Below are 10,273 nucleotides of genomic sequence, written 5' to 3'. Positions count from 1 at the left end.
CATATATAGTATCTTGTATATGTAATATATTATGTTAGCATATATAGTATATTAGTATATACTATATTGTATATATTTATATATTATATTAGTATATATAGTCTATATTATAATTAGTATTAGCAGTGTAGGAAGTAGCTTCAGAAATCTATCAGATTGCAGTTAGCTACTAAAGACTTTTTTCTTTGCAAGATTTAGCTGCTCTATTAAGGCCAGGAACCCACAGCCTGTTATCACCCACCCAGGCTGAAACACCAAGCTTCTTGGAGAAGATCCAAGATGAGGGGCTGGGGCAGCAGCAGTGGGAGCATTAGAATGAGTGCCACGGGCGCTCCCAACAATGTCCCGCTGTCTGGGAGGGTGCGTTTTTCCTCTGCCTCAGACCCACAGCTTGACTATTGTTCTAATTCTGGGGAAGGGAGTGGGAGAGTGTGAGCACTTCTTCCCAGCATAACCCCTCCACTGTGGAGAAAGGATGAACAAAGACTTCACAGGGCAATGACGGAGTTTATAGCAGGTATGAGTAGAATAGAATAGTAGATATATATACTAATATATGTAATATGTATATAATATATACTAACATAATTAGCATATATTGTATGCTGTTTCCCCCCTCTCGCGCTCGTTGCCCTTCCCCCGGGGAGGGTGGCGGGGCGCCCCTGGCACCCGCCGGCACGCAGTTTTATCCGGTCAAGCGAATGATTAGAGGTCTTGGGGCCGAAACGATCTCAACCTACTCTCAAACTTTCAATGGGTAAGAAGCCCATATATATAATATATATATATATTGTATATGTAATTAGTATGTATAGTATATATAATTAGTATATATGGGATAGACTAATGCCCTCTTTTTGTGGGGGGAGGCAAGGCTTGTAATGTATATGTGTGATGACATAAGTTCCGGCCCATCTGCCGAGTAGACGTGGGGTAGCTCCTAAAGTTCTAATTGCTGGCGTTTAATATTGCAAGTTCAGCAATAAACCCTGCGGAAAAGCTTCTTCCGCGGCAACACACTAGACTGGAGCTAAAACCCTTGCGCACTGCTTGCCAGTTAACTGACCAATGGGGACGTGCCCAAGCGCAGACGCGGTTCCGGAATTAAATCATGCAGGACTGAGTGTTCATGTAAAAGATGTCTTTTTTATTTGAAATAGTGAGTTCTAAAGCTACAAGTTAATAAATGCCAGTTTTTATTAACTCAGAAATTAAAAAAAACAAAACAAAACACTATTAACAGTCAGTTCCAAAGTATCTGTTTTACCAACGACACATGGAGCTCCAAAAGTGAGAGGAGAGGCGGAATTAAGGTGTCAACAGCGTTGGACTAGGAGACAGGAAAATGGCTTCGAATGCGGCTTCTGACCGTAGCAGAAGCTGCTTTTCCATCTGGGTAATGGGCGTGCAGACAGAACCTGCCTCCCAAAGCTGCTAGGATTGGGGGAGGTGACAGGTGGGAAGCGCAGGAAAGCCTTTCGGTTGCTACATCGGGGCCATCTGTGATTATTGCTGCCGGGCTGGATTGCGGGGAGCTCTGAATGCCTGCCCAGGGCTCTTAGGTAGGGGAGGGACAGACAAGCTTGGACTTTCAGGGGTTCATGTACTGGGTCCCCCCAGCTCATTCTATTGCCTTCCAGCTGTCATTTCAGGAAGCAGCTTTCTGGCCAGGGTTCCCGGCCATCCTTTGCTTGTGCACCTGAGTTTTTGGCCAGCTGATGTTCGCCTACAGACCAAGGGGACCCCTCGTTCTCTGTCCTCTGCTTAGGGAAGGAAAGGTCTTGGGGTTTAGCTCCACAAGCGGGATGACCGACTTGCGGAGTGCGAGCGCTCCTGAATGTCGGCTTTCACGGTTCCCTATGAGATGTAGGTATGATTCTAGTGTCGGCCGGCTGGCCCACGAGCATCGTGGTGCAATCGCTGCTCGGCGGGCCCTTGGAACGGGTCCGGGGCACACGATCGGGGAACCGGTGGTCCGTGTCGTGAATGGGGAAACTGAGGTACCCCCCGGGCCGCCTTTCCTGACCTTGGGACCGAGATGAGGTTTTTGCACTCCCTGTCCCCCGGCTGGGGTCCTTCCCAGAGCAGAGCCTGCACCGAGGCTGGGACCTTTTTACTGAGAAGCAGGGCTGGGTGGGTGTAAGCTGGCCCAGACATTAAGGCCTTCGGCTTCCTTCAGAGCCGCCAGTTCCTCTGTCTGGATGGAGAATAGTCAGGGCAAGCATTGTGCTCAGGAAGCCAAGCTCGGATGGCCACGAAGGGCCTGGGGAGCGTCAGTCACGGACGGGGCAAGGTTAGGGAGTGAGCCTTTATTCTTGGGGACTGGGGGGGTTCAGGACAGGAATGGGCCATTTACTGTGTCCCATCTTAGGGGAGAGAAGGCCACCTGCAGGATTAGCAGATGGGACCCTTGTGGGATTCTGTGGCTACGTTTCTGTCCCCTTCCCGGAGAGCTCACGGATGGCCTTGTCAGATTCTGTCCCAGCCCCGACCTCTCCAGATCCAGAAGTGGGTCCCCAGGAGGAGATACATTAGCATCCCCCTGATGAGGAGGTCTGGATTTCTGTCAGGGATTTGGAAACCGAGGCAGGGAATACCAAATGAGGGAGATCCCAAGCAAGCAAGGCCGAGCAGCAACAACGGGGCCGCGGCGATCTACTGCGTCTGCGGTTCTAGGTTCTATCCCTTCTAAGTTATGAAGAGCTACACTGTTGCTTGTCTTTCCTGTGGGATGGAGAAGTGGGGGCTTGGGTGACGGTGGGCTGGGGGGGGGAAGTCAAAGAGGGATAATCTATTTCTAGAGGAGAATCACAGTGTGTTTTGTGTGTGTGTGTGTGTGTGTGTGTGTGTGTGTGTGTGTCTGTGTGTCTGTGTGTGAGACGGCCAGCCCCCGGCCCGCTCCTCGCTGGCCAGGGGGAGGTGGGGGCTACAGGAGGCCAGAGGCTACAGGGTGGTTTCGTTGCCGCCGTCTCTGGGACGCTTATCTCTGTCTCCGTGCTCATGCTCGTAGTCCGACTCCATCTCAATCTTCACTTGTGGCATTGGAAACCCTAGACTTCGGGAGTAGTTGAAGGCAGGTGAAGGCGGGCAGGAAATCTTCAAGTGTAAGGTGATGCTGCGGGGGAAAGCAGAGCAGGGGAGGAAGGCCGCCCTGTCCCTCCGGGCCCCGCCTTCCTCTGGCCCCCGACCCCTCACCTCTTGAAGCCTCGCCAAGCCATGAACACGGCCTGACTCCTGAATTCTCCTGTAGTTCTGGTCCTACAGACACTGCTCCCCCCACTACCCAGAACTCGACCGATGAAGGAGCCGGTTGGTGGTCACTAAGCTTAGAGCGTTGGCTAACTTAGGGTGAGTCAGGTAGTTTCATGAGATTGCCTTCGTCTCCAAAGCTGGGGAACCAGAGTGGTTCTGAATGCGGGGGGACGTTGGCTCGAAGGCCCCGAGGCCCGTTCTCACCTCGAGATTCAGTGACTTTGGTACCAGCCATACTCAGCGTACCAATGAATGCTGTCTAAATTCATTCAGCCTCCGGCTGCATTTAGGACTGGGACTGTCTCACACGCCCTCCCCCATCCTCTCCATTAGGGACTCCTGTGCCTTTGTCCAGCCCTTTGGGGTCAAAAAGGACAAATCTCACCCCAGCACTCCCTCGTCTGCGGCCTCCCTGATTTCTCAGCTCCAGAATCCCTTCTGTGACATAGTGACCGGATCTGGCCCTCCTAGATATATGTCCCTGGCCCTAGACACATTAAGGGGGCTGGGAGGGGGGCTTACTCCCTAATTCTAAGGGCTGGACTTCTTGTGGTCCTCCGCTAAGATCCTGCCCTAAAGTTCTGCTGGCTCAGGGGCCTCGTGGAAGCACCTGGCCTGTGTCTGCCTCAGGCCCCATCTGTAAAATAGGGATAATACTGCACAGAGTTGCCCTAAGGGAAAGGATATTCGATTTTGGAGAAAACTGGTAGCTTCAAAGGTGGTTTTCAGTCTCAAGTCTGAGAAATGGTGGGCAGAGAGATAATGGAGGCTCAGGTTTTTTCTAGGGATTTGGCTGGGGGGAGGCTCCAGGGGACTGCAGAGTCACGGGGGGAAGCCCCGAGCGGGACTCTGAGGATCTGATCCTGGCGAGACTTTGTCCCTTCTGAAGAAGAGGACGGGGAGAGGGAGCAGAAGGTGAGGCAGAAGGCAGGCGGGCGAGCCACTGAGGGAAGTGGGAGAGTCAGCCGGGGCAGTTGTGCGGTGGATGGTCAGAGAAGGAGGACACTGAGGGGCTGTCCCAGCTGAGGGCCCCTTAATGGTCTTGCTCTGTTTTATCCAGTTTCCCCCTGAGGAGCACATGAGGAGCTCCAGGGCAGGGACTGGTTCTTTGCCTTGGTATCCCTAGTGACTCCCACAGGGCACATACTCCCCATTTGAAAGGACCTCTTTCTGCTCAGGAAGCCCCAAGTCATACACCTCCTCATTGCTGAGCTCTCCTTGGGGCCAGGCCTGTCCCCAAGGTCACCTCCTTCCTGGCTCAGGTCTCTCTTCCAGGTTTTGGGCAGTTCTTCCCTTCCCTCCTGCAGATAGCCAGCCCTCCAACACTGAGAGCCTCCCTGCCCAGAGGTATTCATTACCTTTGGGGCTGCTCATCCCCAGAGCTATGGGGCAGCCCTTCTCCCTGGCAGGACCAGGAGGCTCGTGGGCCAGGGTCAGGGCCTTCCAGGGGCAGATTTGGCCATTTCAGGCCTGCAATGTGCCTCTCCCAAGAGTATTTTTTTAAAGACCAGGCTCCTTGGAGTCCGCCGTGCCCCTGCCCCTTTCTCCCTAAGCAGAGGGGGGAGGGCTCCCCTTTCTCACAGGCTCCCTGCTTTGGCCCTCATTGTCCCACAGAGAGCCAAGTTTCATTGTATTAAGGGGCCCCCATCCTGGGAAGGAGGAGCCTCCAAGGCCTGCCCCGAGGTCCATCCCCTGGCCCAGTGATGACCACTGGAGGGGCAGATGCTTACCTTCGATCTGCATCAGAATCACTGAGGAAGGAGTCAGAGGGAATAACTCCAGCTGGAAGCTCTTTTTCCTGATGGGGGAAGAAGAGAAATAGAGCAAACTGTTCCTTCTGCCCTCCCAGTGGGCCCAACCCCTTCTTTCCAGCCTTCAGGCTTGGAAATCTCATGAAAAAGAAAGATGGCAGAGGGAAAGATGAGCCTGTTGGGGGAAGAATTGCTCCAAGGAAGGGAACCCAGGAAAGGGCCAGAGAGATGGGGGGGGGGGGGGAGGAGCTCCCCAAAGTCCGCCATCATGGCAACCTTTGGTGGTCCATAAGTCCATAGGTCCAAAGTCCCCACATGGGACCTTGGGGATCCTTAAGCCTTTTCCACTGGAGGCTCCCCAGGGCAAGACTGGCTTTTGCCTTTCTTTATCCTCAGAATGTAGCCCAGCGCCCAGAATGTAGCCCAGATTTTCTTCTGATTTAAACTTTCAAAGCCATTTCTACAAAACTCTAAGAAGTTGGGAAGGGTCCACCTGGCCATTTGCAGACTTCTCATGGGTTATCCTAAGAATCTGGATCTGGGGTCCCAAGATTCCCAGATGAGTAACTCCCCCATCAGTGCAGGACAGCATGTTCTCTGCAAGCCAAACTTAGGGATCTGTCTTTAGCCCTGAGGGTCCCACAGCCAGGAGGTATCAGAGGTGAGACTTGAACTCAGCTCTTCACCTGCTGCAATGCTGCCTCAGGCAACATCATAGGCAACTAAAAGTGGAAAAACTGCTGGGAAGTGGAAAATGAGAAAGGGCAAACGCCAGGTTTGGAAGTTGCCTCTGCCTCTTAGTACTTGTAGGACCTTGCTGAGACATTGGGTTTGATTAGAGTGAGGCTTCTTCACTTTTTTTGTGTCCCAGACCTTTCTGATGGATTTCTAGAAAAGCCCAGGGACCTCTCCCTTCTCAGGGAGACATAAAATGCATGGGTTCCCTAAGAAAACTAAAATAAAATACATAGTATGGCTAAGAAAGCCGAAATAAAATACGAAGGATCACTAAGAAAACCAAAAAAAAAGATCTTAGGATCATTAAGAAAACTGAAATAAAATACGTAGGATCACTAAGAAAACCGAAATCAAACATGCAGGATCATTAAGAAAACCGAAATAAAATACGTAGGATCACTAAAAAGCCAAAAATAAAATATGCAGGATCACTAAAAAAGCCAAAATAAAACATGTAGAATCGCTAAGAAAACCAAAATAAAATCTGTAGGATCATTAAGAAAACCAAAATAAAAAAACCGAAATAAAATCTGTAGGATCATTAAGAAAACCGAAATAAAATCTGTAGGATCACTAAGAAACCAAAATAAAATCTATAGGATCATTAAGAAAACCGAAATAAAATACGTTGGATCACTAAGAAAACCAAAACAAAACATGCAGGATCATTAAGAAAACCATTTATGTAGGATCACTAAGAAGCCAAATAAAATATGTAGGATCACTAAAAAAGCCAAAATAAAATGCGTAGGATAGCTAAGAAAGCCAATCGTATCAAAGTCCCTTTATCGGACTATTTCTACAGGGCGAGGCCTTTGGGATGAGCTCTTCCACCTCTCAGCACTGTTCCCGAGGACCCTGTGACTTGGTGGGAATCATTGGCGCCTTTGCCCAAAGTTCCGGTCCGGTCCCTGAGTCTGAGCTAAGTTGCTGCTAATGTTCTTGACTCTGTTGCCCCAAACCTTCTCTGACTGCCATGGATTCTAAACGCGGAGCCCCAAGGCTGGAGAGAGGAGAAGGCAGGAGGTTAGAGCAAGCAGGAAGGTGATTTACTTACTGGCAATGCAATGGACACCATTTTGGGGATCTGACTGGACGGGTTCCATGGGGATCTTTATAATGGAGGGAGGAGGGAACTGGGGCTGGGAAGAAACATCAGGAAAAGCCGGTAAGTGATGGGAGCAGGGGCGTGCTTGGCAAAACTGGTGGGAAATGCACAGATGAGCGTCAGAAACTTCCCCACCCAAGGGAACACTGGGTGTGGGGCCGTGAAGCCCCTGGGAGGCGGGGGAACACCTCCCCCCGTGATGTGACCTTCATCCTCATCCCCAGTAGCTTCAGGGGTCCTTCCAGTGGAAGTCTCCTGGGGTACCTCATGATGGCACGGTGAGGTGAGGGGGGAGCTGAGGTTCCCGCAGGGTCCTCCATGCTGGGGAGTCTGGCCCGGGGAGGGCCGTGGAAGATGGCCAGCCTCAGAGCCGAAGGCCTAGGCCCTAAGGGACCACGATTTCAGCCGCAGATGGTGGGGAAGATGGTGGGTTAGGGCGATAAGGGGTGGCAATCTGCACTGGGGAGAGGCAGCCCCCACACTGAACATGTCACACCTTCCAGAAGGGCTGGAGTCATAGTGTAAACTGCTTTAGTGCCCCCCTCCCCCACCCTGGGCTCCCCGAGAGCCTGTCTGTTCAGGGAGTCCCCGGCACAGTGTCTGGGATATAGTAGGAGGTTAATAAATGTTCATTGACTGGCTGACCGGGGACACGCTGCCACAGCAGCCTCCTTTCTTCTGCTTTGCTCCTGGCTGCCCGAGGGTCCGGGTGCAAAGCAGGCTGGCCCTGCTGTGGTCCTTTATGTGGTGGATGGGGGAGAGAAGGGGGATGACCCGGCCAGGGATCTTGGGGGGGGTCCCTTTGAGCCCTGCCGGTTGGAGAGATTCATGTCTGGGCGACGTCCTGGCCAGAGGCTTACTCAGGGGGCTGATGGGTCTCCCTCCCTGGCTCCTCAGCCTGCCCCACCCACCTCCTCACTGCTGCTGCCACCGCTGCCATTCAGGGCCCCCTTCTTCTTCTTCTTGTCATCCTCCTTCTTCTTCTCCTTCTCGGGGATGAGGTTGTCGATCCAGGCCAGGTCGTGCTGGGAGAAGATCAGGTCCAGCAGCTTTCGCACAATGATCAGACCCAAGATCTGAAGGGGAGATGGCAGGAAGAGCGGTTGGTGCTCTGGGAGGGGATGGAGGAAGACGAGAGATAAAGTAGGAAAAGGAGGAGAAAAAGGAAGAGGAAGAAGAAAAGAGGAGGAGGAGGAAGAAAATAAGGAGGAAAAGAGGAGGAAGAGGAGAAAGACAAAGAAAAGGAGGGGGAAGAAGAGGAGGAGGAAGAGGAGAAAAACAAGGAAGAAAAGAGGAAGAAGAGATGGAAAAGAAAGAGAAAGGAGAAAGACAAGGAAGAGGAGGAGAAAAAGAGAAAGAGGAAGAGATGGAAAAGAAAGGAAAAAGACAAAGAAGAGGAGGAAAAGGAAGAGAAGGAGGAAGAAAATAAGATGGAAGAAAAGGAGGAAAAGAGGAGGAAGAAAAAGAGAAAGCCAAGGAAGGGAAAGAGGAGGAGGAAGAAAATGGAGGAAGAGGAGGGAGAGGAGAAAGAAGAGGAAGAACAGGAGGAGGAGGCAGCCACATAAGATGCATCGAGAACCCCCTGGGCCCAGCTTCTCCCCTGGAGTCACTGAGGTCGTGCTTCTTGTCTTTTGAGAGACTCCGTCTCAGTGGGGGACTACCCAGCCAAAGCCTGCACCAGCGACCTCTCCCGGCCTCAGTTCCTCCTCCTCCAAAATGAGGGTCTGAATCAGAGGGAGGCCTTGCAAGGTTCTAGATCTACAATCCTGATCTTGGTTCTAGACTCCCCTTTGTCACTTCCTATCCGTGCTGTCTTGGGCTTCTCAGACTCAGTTTTCCTTGACTGTAAAATGTCCAAGGCGTGCTGAGGCCCGCAGAGCAGACCTGGGAGCTCCGGCCGGGCAGCTCCCTTTCTCACGTCTGGGTCCCTCTCCCCGGGCCTTGGCCCCCCCCCCCCTTTTTGCTCCTTATCCCTCCCTCTTCCCCCCTGCTGCTCCCCTCCCTCCTCTCCCACCCCCTCCCCTTGAGCCTTACCCTCTCTCGCCTCTCAATCCCCTCCCTCACCCTACTAGATCCCTCCCTCCTCCCTCCTCCTCTCCCTCTCCCCCCCCCCACCCCCCAAAGCGCGCTTTCCTTCCCAGCTGTCCCAGAGCGCTTGGGGGAGGAGGGGAGGGGGAGAGTGTCTCTGCCCAACGCCCGCCCCGCCCATAAAACATGCGCTGTCCGGGGGCAGGGGACGTTTTTGCCTCTTTGTACGCCCCGTGTTTAGCCTGGCCCCCGGCATACAGTAGGCGCCCACTAGATGTTCCCTGCCTTCTCCCAGTCGCAGGGCCGGAGGGCGGGGCCGGGGGCGGGGCACCCTCACCATCACGGGGAAGATGATGGCCGCCACGGTGGACTTGAGGATCCAGAGGATGGCCAGGCAGAGGATCTGCATCAGGGTGAAGAGGTGGATCCGGCGCAGGGGCACGTGGCGCAGGAACACGTAGTCGGGCTGGTGCTTGGCGGGCATCAGGAAGAGCTTGCAGCGCTCCCAGAACTGGCCGAGAGAGCGAGGGCTCAGCGGGCTTGGGGACGGCGGCGGCCCCCGGGGCTGACCCCAGGCGGGCGCCCGTGTGAGCGCTTGTGCCGGAGGGCGGGGGGGGGGGGGGGGGGGCAGCCCGCTGAGAGGGGGCCTTGGGAAAGCCCTCGGGGACCGCGCTGACCAGGCTTCATCCTTCCGGGCTCCAAGGCAGCTCTAGCCCCTGGGCCGCCCCGCCCAAGCGGATGAAGGGAGTCTGATGAAAAGCCCCGGAGCTCAGCAGTGCCTAGGGGAGCTTTCTGAGCCGCTCCCAGAAGCCCCCAGGAGGGCCGGCCGCCCGGGACCTCCGAGTGAAGCCCCCCGGAGGGCCGGCCGCCCAGGATGTCCGAGTGGACGCGGGACCTCGGGGGAACTGTTCCTTTAGGCCCAGGTGCATGGTTCCAGGGAAAGCCCCGGCAGCTGAGGGTGCAGCCTGGTGGCCAGTGACAGGCCGCCACGGGGCAGGGTACGGGGGCAGGGAGCCTTACCTGGATACCGTTCAGAGAGGCCACACCCATGTAGAGAAAGACTCCGTAGAGCACCGGCATGGGGATGTACTGAGAAGAGAGCAGGGAAGGACAGCTCGTGGGGAGGGGCGGGGGGAGGTGGGGGATGCTCCCTGGCTCGGCCCCTCCTAAGTCATGGAATCTCCGAGCCCCTCTGAAGAGGAATCCTGTCTGCCTCACCTTACAGGGAACTGCCCCCTCCCCAGGGATCGATGTCACTGCCCGGGCCCCCAGCTGCCTCCCTGCGGAGTCTGGTCTATCGGACTGAAAAAGCAGACCCCCCCCCCCCCCTTCTCATCACATCCATAGAAGTGGGACCAAGTGTAAACTGCCTGGAAAAGCTGGGGGGGGGGGGCAG

The 10,273-nt window shown here is 54.2% G+C and overlaps 1 protein-coding gene across 2 annotated transcripts in view; it reads right to left on the bottom strand.

Moving 5' to 3' along the window:
* Positions 1–2,844: 2,844 nt before the first annotated feature.
* Positions 2,845–10,273, bottom strand: part of SLC4A5 (solute carrier family 4 member 5) — a 102,478-nt gene continuing 95,049 nt past the window's right edge. Inside the window, exons 22-27 of one of the 2 annotated variants that reach the window (XM_051974136.1) lie at positions 9,898–9,966; positions 9,215–9,388; positions 7,761–7,925; positions 6,799–6,943; positions 4,983–5,050; positions 2,845–3,115 (exon numbers count right to left, since the gene is read on the bottom strand). In XM_051974136.1, the coding sequence (XP_051830096.1) occupies positions 5,016–5,050; positions 6,799–6,943; positions 7,761–7,925; positions 9,215–9,388; positions 9,898–9,966 (588 nt within the window). In that variant the 3' untranslated portion in view covers positions 2,845–3,115; positions 4,983–5,015. The remainder of the gene's footprint in view (positions 3,116–4,982; positions 5,051–6,798; positions 6,944–7,760; positions 7,926–9,214; positions 9,389–9,897; positions 9,967–10,273) is intronic. The other variant, XM_051974137.1, reaches the window with a different exon arrangement.

Source organism: Antechinus flavipes, chromosome 2 (assembly GCF_016432865.1).
Source record: "Antechinus flavipes isolate AdamAnt ecotype Samford, QLD, Australia chromosome 2, AdamAnt_v2, whole genome shotgun sequence".
NCBI lineage: Eukaryota > Metazoa > Chordata > Mammalia > Dasyuromorphia > Dasyuridae > Antechinus > Antechinus flavipes.
This window is presented reverse-complemented; position numbering and strand designations above follow the sequence as displayed.